Genomic DNA, 20,592 nt, shown 5'->3' with positions numbered 1-20,592 from the left:
GTACCAAAATACTCATACATTAGAAATTAAGACTAAGTTTTATGATGTACACTCCTGGATATTCTGGTACCTAAGAGTTATTTTTTGGCCTTGGGGGGGAGGGGGAGGGGAACAAAAGGAATGATAATTCACAGCCATGAAGAATGTTCTGATTAGGAATAAATTAAGTATATCTATTGAAAATTATTCCTCTTAAAACCAAATTTCTAAACTGAAGCTATGTTGCAGTACCAAACAAATAGTACAAATAATGAGACTATAATCTAGATGTAATTTCTGGAGTATTTCTGCTTTTATCATTATACATAGGTTGTGAAACATAATTTCTTGGAAAGTATGTTATTTTATTCAAAATACTAGAAATTGAAATGTATGTAACACAAACAGGTTAAAAATAATTTTATATATTGGAATGGGAATTATTAAGAAGGTAGGAGTATCAAGTACCCCTTTACATAGGAAAAACTCAGAAAATAGGAAAGCAAAATAATAAACAAATTAACAGCAACAAAAAAGTATTCTTTAATATTAAAGAAGAGGATTTGTGAATCAAAAGACAAATCCACAGAATATTCAAGAATGCTTTATTTCAGAAAATTTTAAGCAGGGAAGAATCAGCCAATCTTCTCCAAAATTGTCAGGATAGGTAAAAATGGAGGAGAAACAAATACCAGATAAACCTCTTGAAGACTGCAGCCATGCTTAGGTAGTAACAGGATTCTTTCAAAAGACAGAACAAAGTTCTTGCTCTGTTGTGCAGTGCACTGATGAGCTTTATCAAGATGCTCTGAAGTCAAAGAACTTACTAGTTATAACAGTCAGAATGAGAGATTTAGATTATTTCCTCTATACACCATACATAATTCGTCATTTTGAATTTTGAGACAGAACATGATAGAGAGGAGGCTGAGCAAACACTCTCCTGTGTGGCTTAGTGAGGCATTCAAAGTACTTTTCTGAGTAATTGTTGCTGTTCCAAGCAATGTGAGTGACATGAATAGACGATAGAATTTACAATTGAGAAATGAGTCCTTTTTGAAAGTTGGATTTTCCCCAACTTTTTCTTCAGATAACGAAAGAAGAGAACTTCACTGCTTTTTTTTTGATCAAAGTGTTTTTATATAGGATTCTAGTTTTAAAACACTTGGAAAACATCTGGACTTTGAGTGAGATCTTACCTGTATTGAAATCGGGGTTGTTTTTTTCCCAGTTGATTTCTATGTGATGCTCCATACCCAGGGTGTGTTTTTGGTTTTTTTTCTTTGTGTTCCCTCTTTTCTCTTTTGAGCAAAGCTTACAAATTGCAGAAGTCCCAATAGCAAAGCTGTTCTGTTCACACATCTAGCTTAACCAAACAGTCTCTTACCTGCTGTTCTTAACTCCTTTACCCAACTACTTGAACATTCCTTTAATAACTGGTTATTTAGCTTACATTAATTTAACAGGCACAAACACAATAAGTTGCCAACCAAAACTGCAATGGAATTTTGGCTAATTATTCCCATTCACATCTGGCAGGAGCAGAGGTTGGAAAGAAAAAATATTTAGTTTATCCAGCAAGAAACTTAGATGTGAAACAGTTAGGTTCATGCTGGGCTTTATTACCTCATAGATTCTTCAGCAGTGTGTAGGAAATACATACTTCACACACCCCTTAGGGAGAAGCAGTGTGATAAGGGTTGTGAGGTAAGTTTTAAATCTCTATTCCAAATGAATACAGTTTTGTTATGATCTGAAGAGGCACTTTGTAGAAATTTTATCTTTTTTTTTTTAAGATGCTTTCCTGGTAGAAATAATTTTAATTCCACAGAAACTCTAATTCTGTAACTTTAAATTGTGACTAATATATATGTCATTTTATAATGATGCTTAGACTTGGGATCATCAGTGTTTTTATAAATTTTAGAGATAGTGTGGGTTCATTTAGCTGTCTGAGATGTGTTTTTTATCTTCAGATCATAAAGAGCAACTGTAACTTTGAATCTCCCCTGCTTTCAACACTTACTCTGTACAATTTCAATTTGTCGTTAATTTCTAAGATTGATAAAGTACTAAAAAAATAAATACACATGAAAACTCAAAGCCTTTCTTGTTTGTCTTGCTTTGAACATTTAAAATTGTATGAATTAATGGATTGTGGTTGCAGAGCATTTTATTTGTTTCTGTATCTCCATTACCACTGTTGCTACCTTAGACATGTTTTGAAAGTGCTCCTTTCTTGGGGACTGTCACAAGTCAGTTGAAGCACGTGATTGGGAAAAGCCAACATGGTTTTACCAGGGGCAAGTCATGCTTGACAAACCTGATTACCTTCTATGACAAAGCAACCTGCTCAGTTGATGCAGAGCGAGTGATGAACATCATCCATCTGGATTTCTCCAAGGCTTTTGATACAATTCCCCACAGCCTCGTCCTGGAAAAACTGACTTATTACAGCCTTGAGAAGTGCTCTCTACAGTGGGTGGGGAACTGGCTGACAGACAGTACCCAGAGGGTGATAGTAAATAGTTGTTCCTCAAACTGTCAACTGGTCACAAGTGCAGGCCCCCAGGGATCGATATTGGGCCTGAAGCTGTTTAATATCTTCATAAGTGACCTGGATGTTGGGATCAAGAGCACCCTGATGAAGTTTGCTGATGATACCAAGATGAGTGGATAGGTTGACACTCCAGAAGGGAGAGCCACCCTCCAGGATGACCTGGATAGACTGGAGGAGTGGGCTAGCAGGAGCCTTATGAAGACTGGTGAGGAGAAGTGTAAGGTTTTGTACCTGGGAACATGTAACCCAGGAGCACAGTTCAGACTGGGATCCACCTGGCTGGAGAGTAGCCCTGTGGAAAGGGACCTGGGGGTCTTGGTGGATAACAGGCTCGATATGAGTGAGCAGTATGCTGCAGTGGCAAAGAAGGACAATAGGATGCTGGGCTGCATCAGCAAGGGTGTCATCAGCAGAGATAAAGAAGTCATCATCCCACTCTACTTGGCACTTGTCAGACCACACCTGAAGTGTTGTGTTCAGTTTTGGTTCCTGTTGTACAAAATCCAGACAGGCTGGAGAGGGTCCAGGCTGGAGAGGGTCCAGAGAAGGGCCACAAGGATGATCAGAAGACTGGAGGAGAGAACCTACCACATGAGGAGAGGCTGAGAAAACTATAGTATTACCTAGAAAGGCTGGAGCAGATGATTCTTGAGGTCCCTTCCAACCTGGCATTCTATGATTCTTTTTCAGGTCTCAGTGACTCAGAAAAATGGTTCTCCAGCAGCGACTGTGTGCTTTTTCAGCTCACTCTAGATGCTCTCTTTTGAATAGCAAATGTCTTATCCAGGTTTTATGGGTCTTATTGAAGTGAAATTTGATTTTGCATACAGAAGTGAGAGCAATTTGTTGTGATTTTGCTAAAATGAGTTTTTAATTCTGCCTGATTTGTAAGGTTATAATTTCCCTTAACTTTCTTTGAGTGTGTGTGTAGGAGAACTTGGTGGTATTTGAGTGGTGAAAATATAAATAGCTCCTCATTATATTGTAATATGCAAGGTTTCTGAAAGTTGATGATAATTTAACATTTTTATTGTAATTTTTGTTTTTAAAGGACACTATGAAGAGATGTACGATAACCAGCTTAACTTGGCCTACTGTTTCAATGAACCTGAGGACAAATGGTTACGTAATTACTTTTATAAGCAATGCTTCAACACTGCTCAACTAGTTAAAATTGATGGTGGGAAAAGAATGGCACAAGCACATGCTAATATGGGCGTCATCAATGAGGAAAAAGGTAAGTCAGTGGTATCATAAAGCTACAGTGTATCAGCACTGAGTCAGTCACGTTAAGCAATTAATGTTTTATCACAGGGCACAGCATTTTGAAGTAAAATTGTTTAGCAACCATAATTTAAAAGAAGTTTTAAAACTCTTGTTATTTTAATTTTTGTAGTGGCAAATAGGAGCACAAAGAAGTCTGTAATTATTCACAGACCTGTTTCCTCTGTTGACATTCCATAAACAGTTGAAAGTACTCTCATGAAAAACAAAGCATAAGTTTAAAGGAGACATTTGTTTAGTACAAAGCTTCTTTGGGTTTGACCTTATTTCCTTTTGCTTACTTTTGACAAGAGACTTGTAGTGCTGCCTCAGGCTACAGGTGTTTGAGTAGGATAACTTCTGTAGTTGCACAAACTGAGTTGATTTAGAAGAGGTATGAACACATAACTCAGTTTAATTATATCCAATTTACACTTGGATAAAACAGCCTATGTTTTTCTGTTCTTATTAAAAGAAAATGGCACCCTGATTGTTTGCATGTTACTTCCACATTGGTATTTACTTCAGATTTATACTTCACCACAGGCTCCGTTTGTTGTATCTGTATCCTCAAACTTGTGAGTCTCTGAAATTAGAAAAGATATTAATAGAAATAACAAGAATCATAGAACAGCCCAGGCTAGAAAAGCATTTTTCTATCCTGTAATTGAGATTCTTAATGAAAATAGTAAGTAGTAAACTGGACGTAAGACAGGCATCTGTGGAACCTCACCAAATACCTTTTTCCATACTGATAGTGAACTGCTTATAATCAACATTTATATAGGATTCTGTAACCAATTTGCACTCTCCTAACAATAGTTGGAGGTGAACTATGCTTCCCTAATGCTTTACAAAAAAGTTATACGGCAGTGAGAGAGACTTTACTAACCTAAATAGAAGAAAGGTTTGATAAAAGTTGCTCTTGAAATATTGGCATTGGCTATCGTATGTTCATGTTCATTCTAAATGGCTAGGAATAATCTGTTTGACTATTTATTTGTTCCAGTATTATTCCAAGAATTAAAGTTAAGTAAAATTCAGTTTCCCAGGAGGTAAGATACCACTTGCTTAAATCCCAGCCAGTCACAACCAAGCCATTTTCATTTTGAGTGAAAAATTGTTAATTAGATTATCTGTCTGATACACAATAGAATAAAATCATTTAAGTTGGTGGATTTTTTGCAACCTTTTCACTTGGTCCTTCAGTTACTAAAAAAAAAAATTATAAGAAGGTATATAAAAGCAAACATCCCTCTGTATTTGTAGCTTCAAAGGCTCATACTGAGTGTGACTCACTGCTGTTATTGAACCGTCACCTAAAAAAAATTAACATTTTCTACCTTTATGATGTGTTAAGCAAAACATGTTGAATGCTTAAATATCTTCACCTCGTCACAGAAGCACTTCAGTAAAGTCAAGAAATACACTTTGAGGTGCTCAGAGAAGGGGAAATTTCGTTTTTCTGCTGTAAAATATTAGAAACTTCAGAAGATGGGATTCTTATTAACAACAGTAAGGAGAGAGAGAACAAGGTGCGTTTTCACTGCGCAGAGTAAAGCTCCACTGAATCTGTAGGGCCTGGCTCTTGCAAATATTTTATCTCCATAGAGAGATGTGAAAAATGAAGAAGCTGAGAGAGTAAGTGTAGGATTTGCTTTGAAAACCACTGAGAAAAAGACAGCAGATGTATTCCATGCGGTTTTTATTTTCAGTTGGTGAAAAATTAAATCACAAGTTCTGATTGCAGAGAAAAGTGTAAGAGCAGGTGCTGAGCTGGTATGGCATAAAATCACATGAGTATTAATGGTGTCATAAGTAAATTCTAAACATGCTGGTTTTGATATTAGAACAGATAGATACTGCTTGTAAATTAAATGGTCTTTTTTGGTTCAGTTTTTTATAATGCTTTTATCTAATTTGTTTGTGAACTGAACTAGTCAGATGCTCACTACCTATGAGGATACATACCTATATACAAGAACAGATACACGTGTATAGACATGTATGTGTGTATTAATATATAGATATAAGAATGTCTATCTATATATACACATAAAAGAATGTATCTGTTCCTAAATAAATACAGGGATGTATGTAGGTGTTTGAATAATACCTAACATTTACATGATACTTTAATCTAATTTAAATAATGGTATGCATTTTAACTGCATTGATTAATAGTGCAGCCAGGAAGAATTTACAAGAATGAGGAGTGGGTCTTACAGATGTTCACATGTGTATCCTTTCAGATGTAAATATCTTGTACCAGTTCTTTTCAGCTCTCTCAGCCAATAGTGTATTTTTTTGCTGCTTGTGCACGGATGCTGTCCATATATGCTTAGGGCTGATTGCTAGGGAGTATAAAGTTAAACATGTACTTGTAAAGATTGTTGTTTGCTTTGGAAGCAAATCAATAAATTTGCTGGGTAATTTTTGTGTAATCAAATTTAAAGTTCTTTGGCTTTCAGCCTGGTCCCTCTCCTAAAGGCTGGATATAATCTGATGTTCATTAATCTTCAAAGCTAAATATTTGAGGTGTTGGCAGTGTAGACTTCAGTCATGATATTTGGATGCAGGCAATGAGTGGTTGTCAGTACATAAGAGAAAGAAAACAGTAATAAGTGAGTATCCTGCTACAGACACAAATGGAACATGCTGCTTGGAGCAAATGTGATTTTAGTCACAGCTCCTTGCAGAATGCAATTTTAAGTCTTATTTTTAAAATTCTGTTTGTAAAATAAGGGCTCTGTTTACAAGTTACCCAAATGAGATGCTACTCATTGGTTATTGTAGGAGTCTTCAGGTTATGATCCTGTTCAATTAGAGGTACTCACTCCATAGTTTGTCTCTCCTTACAGGGCTGAGAATAAATTGTTTTATTAGTTTGGCTACTAGTAATCTCATATAGCTATTTATAAACATTGAAAAATCATATTTTTCTGTTTTTCTCACATTAAATCTAGCATTACTTGTCATCCATATAAACACCAGTATTTGGGATGGTATCTCTGTCAAGAAAAATTAATTTTAAGAGATAATTTTACTTCGCAAAGCACATTCAAAGCAAAGGAATAATCTGTCATTGTAAATGCGTGCATTTTTCTGCATATCAGAGAGTGAGAAGATTATTGGAGTCTGTGATAGTTTTATTATGTTAGTGTAAATTCTTCTACAGTTAATTGTGAACTTCAGGTTTACACTATTGTAGCTTGCAGAAGAAACACAGCCTGAATGTACTAATGAACACCATGGCTAGTGCTAGTTTGCATTGGTTCTAACACTGCTAGTGCCCAGCATCACGGTATTTGAGTGGTTTGTGTTTCATATCGTGACAGTTTGACTCAGGTCCAACAACAATGCTCTTGATCCCCTTCCCCTCCCATCCAGGTAGGAAAGGAGAGAGAGAATGAGGGAGGGACTTTACAAGATTGAAAACTAAACTACGCAGCTTTAGTTAAGTACTAATGATAAAAGAAAATATATATAATTATATACAAATGTGTTTAGGAGTGTACGAAACCTTTATTGCCTCCTCCCACCCCCAGCAACTCCCACAGCATCTCCTGAGCTGTGAACAGTCCTGAAAAGTCCCAGAGCTGCTGGAGAAGGCAGGCAGTGATGAGGGTCAGGAGAGCTCAAGCCTGGGGGTCGATGGTGATGGATGGACAGAGTCCTCCCTGGAAACCAGCCATGGATGGAAGAGAAAGGAAGAAGAAGCAGGAAGGAATTTGTCTTCTGTGTTCTCTGACCTTCCTCTGAGCTTACGTAGATATATGGAATGGAATATCTCTGGCCAGTTTTGCTGTCTGCCTAACTCAGCCTTCTACGGGGGGGGTCACAGATCTCCCCATAGTGTCTGAGCCGGCAGAGTGCAGGTGCGACCTTGAAGACCCAGCAGTTAGAAAAACATTCCAGCTGTTACCAGCCCAAGCTGGGACACTTTGCTACTAGTTAAAAGAAAGCTTATTGAAGGAAAAAAAAAAAAAAATCAGTAAAAGGAAAAATAGCTTCATCCTGGCTCAAACCAGGACACATATCAATGGCTAACAACTATTATGCATTAAGTGATGTAGACCTTAAATATATGTATCCCAGACTTTCAGGTGACTCACATCAGTTGTAAAATTAGTCCAGGGGAAACAAGGAGTTTGTATGAGTAGGAGCTATTTAAGTACGTTGTAACTAAATTAGATATATTTATATATTTTTCAAAAGCATAATACAAACATATCTGAAATTGTACTTGCAATAATTTTGATGGCTGCTTTTATAACAAGTAATACAGGTATTTGAATAAATGTGTGTATATGTACGTACATGTATATACACCTGCACATCTATACACAAACATATATATGTATATGTATCTACACACACATTCAAATATAGCCAGTGCTTTAAAGCCAGTACTTCAAATAACAACATTTCAATCTTAATGTCAAGCAGTCCTGCATTTGTTAGAGAAGCTTGAGGATGAGTAATTAACATATCTGATGGTGTTTTTCTAATACAGATGCATGACTGTTCTTTCCTTAAGGTACCTCCTTACAACAAGACAGGGTACTGGTACACCGTGTGGATGACAGTGGAGCAGGGAGAATGACTTTGAGAACTCTGGAAGAAGCACTGAAAAAGTCATCACTACAATCTTATATATATATATGTATAAATATTGTCACACCCTCAGATTATCTCAACATTTACCTTTCAGGCTTCAGCAGTAAACGTAGTCATTCACAGGCCATGGTTGCGTTCCTGCATGAGTAAATTAAGCGGTGCACAGGGATGTCTATGAGCCCTGGAGCACAGGCTAGTATTAAAATGGTGTTAGTAGTCCTGCACGTGCTTTTAGCTTGTGCTAACTTGGCCTTTCCTGCCCTACAATTATTAATGAGCACAGTTTGAAAATCAGGAGTGTTGCAGGCACTTTTTCTAACAGGCGGGTTGCAAGCAGCCAAACTGTTTTGAGTGATAAGAAAGGTTACTAGGAGACTTACCTTTCCATATGTTTTGGTTGCAGTGCTTGGAAATATTTCTGGATACCTTTAAAAAAGTAGTTTTGAGAAAGCATGTAAGTGTCACAGCAGAGTCCAATGAATAAAACTTTTACAGTGAATTCCAAATGTAAATCAGTGCCATGCTGGAAAATGCATGTCCCCTGGTATGAGATCTGTGAAAATTATGCCATTAATCTCAATGCAGTGGTGACTTTGAATTAGTCGTCAGATTTATATGCTGCTAGCATATGAGATCAACGAAAGTGGAGGTAATACTTTTTGTGAAATGCTTTTTGACTGGAAAGATTAAAACCATGCAGAACTAGTAAGAGAAAGGGACAGGATGCAAAGCAAGTAGCTGTGTTAGATATCTCAGTGCTGATTCCTATAACATACAGCTAATCCATAAAACCAATTTCATCTGTCTTTGTGTGGTTTTTAGGTTACAGTTTGTGAAGAAGTCACGACTGGGGTCTCCTTATTCCTTTGTAAAAATAAGCTTAAACATTTCAAAAGGTCTGCTATATTCTGCAAATTGATGGAAGGTTTTAGTGTTCAGTCTGAATCCAGTTCTGCCTTGATTATAAGCAAATTTCTTAGGTTTTTGTGTGTGCTCATTTTGTGATTTTAGTGTCTTGTGCTAGGGGATTCCTACGTACAGCCAGAATATAATTCACCTGTGGAGTGGGTGGCCCACTTGCACCTTCAACATTAATCATACTTTATATTGTTACCTGTGTTTCCTGTCTGCCAATTCCATTCAAACAGTATATCCTTATTGTGCTGTATAATGCAGAAATTAAAAGTGCTGCTTTACATTCTGATTGCAAAATCAGAAACAGCTGGTAAATAAAACAAACCAATGGGACAACATCTGTGAAGAGTAATAAATTCCTTCCTTACTACCTGTGGAGTGCCGAACTGTTACTGATAACAGTATTGCTGTGTTTAAACTATATGACCTGTCTATTTAATATTGTGTTTCCACCATAAGGTGTATAGCCAGTATCTAGAGGTCTCTGTATTGTTGAATCGGCCAGCACAGGTCTGACACTGGAAGAAAGCAACCTAAAATAGATCCCATTTCTCTCTTCAGGAACAAAGGCAACTCAAATTACCAGCTGATATCTACCCAAGGCCTTTCTGGTTTCATTTATCCTTCTATCTTTGTTAGAGATTCCTTTTTGTAAACAACTGACTTTGGTTTAAAATGATACCCAGATAAGTTTGTGTACTTTGATGAGAGATTAGCCTCATCTTTTCTCTTTACTGTTATAATGGGATTTTGTGTATATTTGAAGATACAGATGTCTGTAATTTTTTGCCTAGCCTGAGTACTAGTCAGACTGTGGCAGTGGTCTAAAGGAGTGTTGCAGTTCTAGATTTGGAGACTGTATCCTTGGAGGCAGGAACCACCATCTTGTTCTGTGTTAGTACAATACCATTTCCTGTAAGCTGCTACACCGCTTGTACTTGGAAAGGTTCAGTGTATGCTGTGACGAATTAAAAACTGTACAAGAACATTCTGCTTAGTCACAAGCAGAGTGCTGCCCTGTAGAATATGTATAGCATTCTGCCTGTCTTTCTGTCCTTTTGAAATTTGGATCAATGTCTATGCTCAAGTTACTAATTTTCTAAGAAGTGGTGGGAACTTACCACCCTATGGACTTCTTACTGCTTCCTACCAGATTTGGTTGAAGTTCACTCCAAATGTAGTTGGAGGACAAAATGATCACACAGACTTGGTTCCTTTGGAGACTAACCTAAAAATGTCTTCTTGTACTACTCGTTGTCTGGAGTGGTGTGTTTCATTTGATTCTTTTAATTTTGCTGTACATAACAGACTATATCCACTAGTAATGAAATCCCATTGATTTATCATTACTTCACCCCCCACCCCCCCCACACCCCCCACCCCCAACCATCCCAGGCTGCATATCCCAGATTGCTGTCTTTTAAGATTTACTCCTAGTTGTGATTATTTGTTCCAGATAACTTTTTCAGAAAAAGGAGTGTAGGAGTAGTTCAAGCCTGTAAACTTGAGTGCCTTCAAATCCCATATCTTTGGTTACATATACCTGTTGCTAAATTTTGTCTTTAAGTTCATGTACAGACATATAGCTAAAAAGAGTCTGTAAATCAGGGAACATAGACAGAAAGAAGCCTTTCCTTCAATGGCACATGGAATTCTGTGAATCCAGTTTGATGGTTTAAAACACTTCCAGTCACTAATTTTCACATATCAACTGAAGCTAACCCTTCTTTGTTATTTGGTACTTAAAACTTTTTCTGCTTGCTCAAGAATTGAATACATAAGTTAGCTGGGAAAAACTTGATTGTAGGCATAATTTTAAAAGTTTAAGTAGCAAATTTCTAGGAGTTAGTCTTTAGTTAGGATGTTGTTCCCTGTCAGTCAGTCGCAGACAGAAATAGCCCTAAGTCCAGATAGATTCTTGGAGATGGCAGATTTAAAAGGTTTACTAAATAACTGATCTTACCCTCATGCAAGTGCAAAATGTAGTTTCCCAATAAATTACACCTTATTATAACAGGTTTGTTACTAGTATTGATCTAACAGGTACCATATTGAGTTGATGTTATAGAAATCAAGTATGTTTTCATTTCAAAGTGGTATACTCTTAAGAAAGTATGAAAGAACCTTCTGTTAATACAGCATGAAAGCAAAAAGGGCCTGTAGAGTTCATTAAAAATATTCTTCATATAATTATTTGTTTTTTAAAGGTGTTGATAGGCAATGAAGATGTTTCAAATAAGATAACTCAGGGAGAATTCTGCAGGGTTCTTAATTCTGCTTCTGAATATAAGTACTGTGAAAATTAAAAACTTTCTTCATGCTTTTCATTCAGTTGATTTAAATCAGGGTTTGGTTTTAAGCACAGTGAAATAATATTCTTTACACTATGAAGAAGTAAGCAGGTTTGCCAAAAGCCTCCTAGCCAAATTCTTCAAATGGAGAATCTTTCCATTCTGCTATAACACTCAAGGACAGGTCTGTATTCTTGCTTTGTAATGAGAAGCTCTTCAAAATATTCACAGCAGTGCAATACTGCTAATTCTAAACTTTGTAATTTGTGTTTTCCTTAAAAGCTTTGACACATACAAAAAAATATTAAGTCTTAAATTAGTTTCTCTTCCTCGATATTTGGTGATTGTCAAGTTCCTTTTCAGATACATCCCAGAATTACTGAAGAAGTATTTCTCTTTAAACTGAACTATGTAAGACATAGTATCAGAAATATTTAGAAAAAACGTTTTATGTACACTTGAATATAAGCTGTAGCACTCATGAGAATTGTTTATATACACCTGTACAAATCTGAAGTCTTTCTATAATGTTTTTGTTATCAAATATTGTTCTGTTTGCTTTATGGGCATGTTCATAGGACTATGACATTTAATGAAGAGATCTTTTTAAAGTATTGATAGCCATGAGTAAATTACACTATGTTTGATCTGTGTTAAAGATTCAAAGACCAAGGTCTTTGCATAGAACTTAGAATAAAAATGTAATTAGGTTACATCCCTAAAGTCTGATATATCTTTAAACAAGACTGCAAATGAAACTTTATTAAAGCTTCAAATGAATTATTTCTTTGCTTTTTTAATTCTTTTTCCACTCTCTTCTCTTTCATGTCTATTACTGACATTGCTGCTTGTATCTTACCTGTCTTTTCCAGGGTATTTTAATTATTTACTGCTTAATGAGTAGTAATGAACTGAAGCTTCATTCAAAGCTGCCCACTCACAAACTTTTTTGCTTCAAAGCTTTGCAAGGTCTTGGACTATAGCAGCTGAACTGGCAGGTGTCATCATAAGCTTTCCTGAAGGCCATGTTTCCTTTCAGTAATTGATAAAGCAGGGACTGTTTCCAGAGGTACCTTCATAGTGGGACTGAGAGCTGATGAGGTTACATGTCCTCAGCCAGTTTCAACAGTCTGTAGAAGTCACAGGTAAAACAAATATTATGAAGCTATTAGTAAAAATATATATCACTCTTCAGAGGATCATAGAATAATTCAAGTTGTAAGGATGCTCAGCAGGTCATTAGTCCAACCTTCTACTCAAAGGATCCTTCTGAGGTAGATTAATCTACGAAACACCACAGCTCCAGTGCTGGACCATTGCATCTGGTATTAAATTTATTATTGGAAGCTGTTAAAAGTAAGAGGAACAGGGTAAAATTTCAATAAAAAGTAATCACTACCCAAAAAAAGAAAAATTTCAACTGAGGCAAGCATTTTACATGAATTAGCAAAAACAGTAATTTAGTCAGACTAATCTGCTTCAGTGTCACTTTCTGTATTTAAAAGATAATTATCATATTGCTCTTTGAAATTAAATAGTAATAGAACTTGTTTTCATTTGGTTTTGTTGAGCTATACAAAACCCTTAAACACTGATAAACAGAACTGTAAAACTTGTGCCATTCTTCAATATTCATCACTGTGTTTTCACCTCCCTCCCCTCTCTGCGTTTGGGTATCTGCATATAAACAATGAAATATTTGTGAAACCTGAAGTGTGAGCATCCCACTGAGTGTGGGCCTGCTCTTATTCAGAGCCTGGAGCCTTACACTGAGAGCTTCCTGAATACATTTTGCATCTTAGGTAGCCTTTGCATACAGAAAGAACTTTGATGCTTTGCAAACATGAAAGAAGTAGGTTTGAAGGTTGTTGTGAAGAAAGAATTCCATTCTCTTTAAAGTGGGCATGTTGTCATTCAGCTAGCATTCAACATTGTTGGCAATGTTCTCCTCTAGATTAAAATTGACATATATTAAAAAAGTGATTGTTTATAACTTTATTGTTTATTTTAGTAAACAATATCATATATAATATAACATAATTAAGTTTATTTTTAATAATAAATCAGAAGAAAGCATCTCACAAATATTCCTTTCATAAAACATGTTAACCTAAAATGATAAAGGCATTTTAATTGTTAACCAAAATTTTCTGGGTTGGTTCATTTGAATATGAATGTAGGGCAGAAAAGTTAGTGGAGTTTTCACATGGGATGTGTTCATTTGTCATGTTTTTTCCTGAAGTTGGATGCTGACCTCATAAGAGGACATTTTTCATTGAAGTTTGCATGTGGAGAAAGTGTTGCTTCATCAGTTTGTGCAACTACAGTGTAGCAAAGCCTTCAGAAATTCTAAGTTGTACCTCAGACCTAAACTTCTGTGAAAATCCATCAAATCTGAACATTTTTTTCCATAGTTAAGCCTAAAACAAAGGGAAGAATTACTGATACAATGTACTTTGGAACTGCACAATTTTATCTTAAATCTCTTCCACAATTTTTGTCTTGCTTTTGCAGATGGCACATGAACTCAAGTTTTTATATCTGAGATCAATCACAGTGACTTCTGCACAACTAATTTTACTTCAGGAGTCCAGAGTGGTTCAACTATTTACTGAATAAAAGCCTTATTTTGTCCTTCCTTTACCATTTTAGATTTTACATTATGATTAGGATTAAATCACTCTTTGATTTATAATTGTCTTTCATATATGTCTATACATTATATTTTGTACCACTCATTGTAATGTATATGTGAGGTCTGGGTGCATATCATTTTGGGGGAAATCATGTAATTAACACCACATTTTCTTTGTAGAGTTACTCTGAGTAGCAGCAATCCACCTAGGGAGTAGCTGTATTTCTCTTAGAGAAAATCTGGGAGATTTTTATGTAGAGCCAGAAGCAACTTAAGGAGGCCTGGAGCTAACCCAGAATTTTGAGGGTACAGTGGCTGGTGCAGTAAATGGAAGGAAAGGCAAGAGGAGAATATTTGTTCCAGACTCCCCTGCATCAGAGGCTGTTCCTCCTGTACTTAGTCTTTGTGCTTTCTTGTAAGAACAAGAAATCTTTTCACAACAGCTCTTCTGATAATGTGCTTTCCTGATAATTACAGTTTTTTTGTCTTGCTGGTCCACAGTAAACTGTCCTCAAAGCACCTGTTGTTTCAACTGCCTGTGGGAAACCCTTCCCTCTTTGCAACTGAGTAGCTTTGGCAGCAGGAGGGGTAGGAATTGAAGAGTAGACAGGCAGCAACCAGAGAAACTAATGTTATTCCTAGATTGTGAGGTATCTCTTAAAGAACCCTTTAAGCAGCACCTTTTTGGGGCATATTTAATATTGCAATGTGTAGCCGATATAAAGTACCAGGTACTGTGGGTGCTACAATATGCACTGCCCTTGAAGTTTGTATAGGTATATTTTGAGTATTTGAGCTTTAAGACAAGTAATTTAGGTCCTCAGGGCACAAGACTATAGATGATCTAATGGACACTGGATTCCTGGAGGTCTGTTTTTCTTTTCAACCAACAGGTACTTACTTGTCTAATGTCAGCACAAATAACATGTCATTCTCTAAACTGTAATACCAAGGATTAGCATAGACCCAGACAAAGAACAAAAAATACCATCTTTTTGCTCTGCAGTCTCAGTCCACAAATGTTGTATCAGAGATTTTGTGATGCTCAACTTTGTTTTTACCTCCTTCCTTCTCCTTTATGTTCTCAAGCCTTCAACTTAAGAGGCGTGCTATCAATTGACCTTTTGCAGGTTAAACTCTAGGGAGAGATCTACTGGTGTATTGGCAAATTGGGGAAACTGTCAGAATACCCCATGATGAACCAGCATGTTCATTACAATGTTCTTATGAATGTTCTTTTGCTAAAATTTCCTGTGGAATCTTTCTGAAAAGTGTTACCGGCTCCTGTATAGTAAATGAAAATAACTTTTTATCCTTTATCTTACAAATACTCATCTTTATTGTAGCCTGATGATTGGTCGTTTTACAGGAAACTTGTACATTTCTGGAACGGCAAAATTTTATCTTGGATCTCTTCCACAATTTTTGTCTTGCTTTTGCACGTGGCACATAAACCTAGGTTCTTGCATGTGAGATCAGTCACAGTGACTTCTGCACAATAAATTTTACCTCAGGAGTGCAGAGTTGTTCAACTATTTACTGAATAAGAGCCTTGTTTGATTCTTGTGAGCTTTTTTCCACCTCCCAACACATCTCTGTTAAAAGAGTCAGAAGAGCCTCTGTAGATGGTGGCTCACATGGGAAACTGTGACAGATTCTTAACTAGTTCATGAATAGTGCTACCATAATTATCGTAATTGAATATAGGAAACTAAAAGTAATACAAGAAGTTTAGGCAGTTAAACTGAAATGTAAGCCTGTATCTTTTAGAACAGTAATAACATTTTTATTTTTTTGCCACCGTTAACTGTTGCTTCAAGGAGATTTTATGTTCACATTCTACAGTGAAAAAACTGATTACAAAAGATGTCCTAGTTCTAGATTAAAATATACTATGACACACACAAAGTTTTATTGTTCCTTTAGGTCATTATTTTAAGCTGAAATGGAATATTTTCTGAAATCCTCAACAACTGTTTACAATTTAGAATTAACTGGGCTTTCCAATTAGACTAATGCTGCTGAAGAAATGCACCTAACAGACCCATCACGGTTTTGTGCAGTTGTTTCTGTGGCATTATTTTCAGGGGTAAATGTATGAGTTGGTAAAAAAGGAAATCATGGGGCCCTCTCAGTAATGCTGAGGCATGGAGCTAGAACAGGTCAGTCACTGCATTTTGCAGACTGTGACATTTTAAATTACCTGTACACTACTGGAAGCAATCTGTGAACCTAATTAACATCTCACCTAATTAGTGTCAGGACTGGATATAGGGAATTCTAGATAGTTTTGCACTGCCTTTATTTATTAAATACCACGTTATTCAAATTTGCTATCATTAATTTCAGTATTGAAAACTTCAGATTTGTGTGCTGTTTTCTTAAGTGGGAGTAACTTTTTTTTTTTTCTCCTTCAAGTAATCAATGCACTGCTGAATGAGTTCATTTTAATGCACTCAATCATGCCTCTAATGTTTGTAGCTTACGGGCGCAAGCATCAGTAATGCAGGAATGTTATATGGCTTTAGTTTGGGCCATTTCATAAAATATTCATGGAATCAAAAATGTGCATCAAAATAGCGGCTGGGAGAATTACATTTATGTGCCTGCTTTTATGGCAGCTTCGCATTTAAACCCATTTGTGTTAATATCTAGTCAATCTTTCTACTTAAAAAAAAAAAAAAAATCAAAATAGTGGTCTCCATATGTACCCCATTTGGTTTGATATCTATTTTGACATAACAAATGTATACTTTTGGAGTGGGTTTTAGGGAGGGGAATTATAAAGGAAGTTTTAGATAATGCAAAAACGTTTCTCTTCAGTATTTACAAAATTACATTGAGTTCTTTTGCTTGAATGAATAGATTTATTTTTTTAACTTCTAAGCAACTCAGTGAAAACAGTAGCACAAATCTTTATGCATACATGTGTAGTTGCTATGAAAATGAGAGTAATTTCTAAAATGTGATACTGTTAGTGGCAGTGTCATATATAATTGTTTAAAACTGATTTTTTTTACTCCAGAAATTATATTGTGACAGTGTTTACCTCCCATATGTAAGTTAAACCATTGCTGATAGGGTTTCTTTTGTTATATCTTGAGCTACATTAAACAATAACATTTTAGAAGTGGTAGTGTGTATGTTTTAGGAGTTATATTTCTGGTTTTTTAATTGTTTTATAAACAGGGAAGAGATACCAGAGATTCTCAGACTCCATCTGGTATACACTGAACTAATTTCTGCATGGCAGTGGGAAAAGAAATGTGCAATTGCTATTAATATTATTGACTGAAAATAGCTATGCTGCTTTGTGTAACATTTTGCAAATAGGTTTTTCAAGTATACATTTCCTAGAAACATCTTCTGGATTTTTGTCTTTGAATTCCTAAGAATAGCATAGAAGATACACTATGACAAACTATTCCAAGTGATTTTCATACCCATTTTTCCTCTCATTTTGCTGCTCTTTTTAAAAAATTTTATTTCAGTTGCTAAGTAATTTAAAACTTGTCACTGCTCAGGTGTCTCAGAAATATTTTGTAATTGGCTTATTACTTTATTTTAATTTTTTCAAGATTTTCAGACAGCGTCTACCAATTTCTACATCTAACAGTTGCAGTAGTTCAGTGTTTAAAAATTGGAATGCACTGGCCGGATCAATTCCAACTGAACTGAGTCAAGACAGTGACTAAACTTGCCACCAGAACACTCCCCCCTCCCCTAGAACCCCCACCCCCCTTTCGCATTATTTTTCCACAACATTCCAGGTTCACATAAACATTATGATTTAAAGAAACAGGCTGGTATGTTGTTTGCCAATGAGAACAAGGGATTTCAGATTATTTTCATGGAGAAATGAATTCCAAAGTCTAAAGTGTTTAACCTTCCATGAATGTGAGAGATCTCCAAATAGCTAGTATTACTTTAAAGAGTCTTCAATAATAAAAGGTATAGCCATGTAAGGGCTTTCTGGTCAGGAATTTGATCACTTCCTCATTTAGGATTTTTTTTATTTTCTCAGCAGCATATTTTTGGTGTTTCTTTGAGCAGATTCTATTACTTTTTACTTCATAATCTTTTTTGATAGTTCAGTGAAGCCAAATGTAATTTAGTTCCATTTGAATACTAACAAAAATACTATATTGCTTTTGTATTTTGAAAGTTGATGTTGATGGATTGTTTTTGAAGAGGTTTCACTGAGATCTGGCAAAAAGGATGTCAGGTCACAGCTCTTATGGTTAGGTCAACTCTTAAGAACTATGGGGTACATGGAATATATGAGTTCAATTTCTAGTCTGACAGAAACTTTCTCAGGGGACATTGCAAATGAGGAAGCATGGGTAAGAATTACCATACCTGATAGTTCTAACAATCTAAACAGTAGTTCTGAAGGTTGCACGCAGTATTTACTTAAATGATGTGTCCTGTTAAGAGATGACATTACTGAGTCTTAGGAGAAACTCAGGTACTGTGTTTAGCTTCAAATTATGCAGCTGGGTGGTACCATTGCTTTGTTTGCTGCATCCCATTCTTACTAGAAGTTTTTGAGTTACATGTGAATCAAACTCTGTTATTCTAAAGAATCCATTACACATGTAGTGAAACTAGATCTCTTAAGTGTACAGCAGTATCCTTTCAAAAGGACAATCAGCTGTTTAATAAACTTTGAGGACAATTCCAAGGCAGACTCTGCATATGCTTATCCAAGTGGATGAAATGCTAGATCGAGCTATCAGCATTGAGTTTGAACTCAACTTTCCATCATTTATCCCAAAGCCAACGCCAGCTTCTTCAATTCATATCTTACATCTGGATTTAGCAACTTGGATAGCTAGAGTTCTGTTGACTTCTGAGTTGGACTTCCCCTAAAAAGTTAGATGCACTGGATAGGCAGAAACTCAAATTCAGATTGGAAGTCTCTGTAGAATGAACAAAAGTTTTCATCTTGGTTTAGCAAGTCTGCATCTCTGTTTACTAAGTACTGTCAGTGAATACTTAAACAGCTCGTACTGGCCATGATAATTTCATTTTGCATTTCTTTTGGAAACAATGTATTTATGATTTCCTGGGTTTTTTTGCAGGATCTGATAGCTACTCTGACAATAAGATTTTTCCAATGTTTAGGGCCATCTCATTGGTATCAGTCCCTAGCTAGAGTGGAACTGAATAAAGCTTGCTGTCTTCCCTTCCATCTGGCACTTTTCAGCACTTTTTGTTGTACCTTCTGGGACTCTTACTTGAATCATAGGTTATAGAGCCTTAAAATGATTTGTCTGTGAAATGAATTTAATTAATTGCTTCTCTGAAAGAGAAGTTTCTTGTGCTTGTCAATTTTAGTTGTACTCATTTTCTTAATCTGAGAAGTTTATGTGAAAATAGATTTAATTCTAATAAAGTTAGGAGTTACATTTTATATTGCGAAGTATGGTTATAAAAGGGTAATATATGCAAATGAAAAATCTAAATTAAGTTAATAAGACAAATCTGTCTTAGCTGTTCCACTGCCTCTGAGTTGTCTGGAGGCCTGGGGAACTAGTCCCATTTTCTCTTGGAATGCTTAGAGAAGGTCCTTCTCCAAGCTTTTCTCCCTTCCTTTCCTACAATTGAGAAGCAACTTTTCTCCGTCCTTGTTGTTTTTTGCAATTTCCATGCAGGACTGTAAAAGTTATCTTCAAAACAGTAATAATTCCTTATAAATTATGTTTCAGAAGATGTGTAAATTGCAAACACATCTAAACTAAACTTTGTTTAATAGAAGTAGCAATTGATATATTGCTGATCTATGGGACAAGATTACTCCATCGTGCACACAAACTTAGAAAGAAGGGTCACATTCACAGTTCTCCCTGCAATAGAACAGTCTTTGCAAAACAAGGTACTGTGACCAGAATTCTTTTTCTCCTCTTATATATGTAAATGTTCTCATCTTACCTGCTTCCCAGCACTTTTTCTGTACCCATTATATATAAAGAAAAACTGTTCTCTTCTTTCAAGGGGTTTGGAATTTACAGTGTCCAGAAATCCTAGATTGCATGTCTACACAGATAAATGTAGTTGAAGGCAGAGGGAAGGGAGGAAATACTTGCATATTAAAATGATTTTAACTTTATCTTCAAACTTTCCTACATTTGAAGACCTTCAAGTTTATTACTTCAGGTTAAACAATTTCTCTGTTAGTGATTAATGCTTTTCCAGTACATTTGCTACATAAACTCACCAGAGTTGGCCTAGTAATAATTATTAAATTAATTACTTTCAATAATAATCCTTTTTTTGTCAATTAATTTATTTGAATAAATGTGGTTCCTCCTCCCCGCATTTTTTAT

General features: G+C 35.8%; 1 protein-coding gene across 1 annotated transcript in view; it reads left to right on the top strand.

Moving 5' to 3' along the window:
• TTC29 (tetratricopeptide repeat domain 29) overlaps positions 1 to 20,592 on the top strand; it is a 127,585-nt gene that overhangs the window by 26,708 nt on the left and 80,285 nt on the right. Inside the window, exon 4 of the mRNA XM_051617862.1 lies at positions 3,591 to 3,776. Within this exon, the coding sequence (XP_051473822.1) occupies positions 3,591 to 3,776 (186 nt within the window). The remainder of the gene's footprint in view (positions 1 to 3,590; positions 3,777 to 20,592) is intronic.

Source organism: Apus apus, chromosome 4 (genome assembly GCF_020740795.1).
Source record: "Apus apus isolate bApuApu2 chromosome 4, bApuApu2.pri.cur, whole genome shotgun sequence".
Taxonomy (NCBI): domain Eukaryota; kingdom Metazoa; phylum Chordata; class Aves; order Apodiformes; family Apodidae; genus Apus; species Apus apus.
Note: the sequence above shows the minus strand (reverse complement) of the source record. Positions and strands in the feature narration are given on the sequence as shown.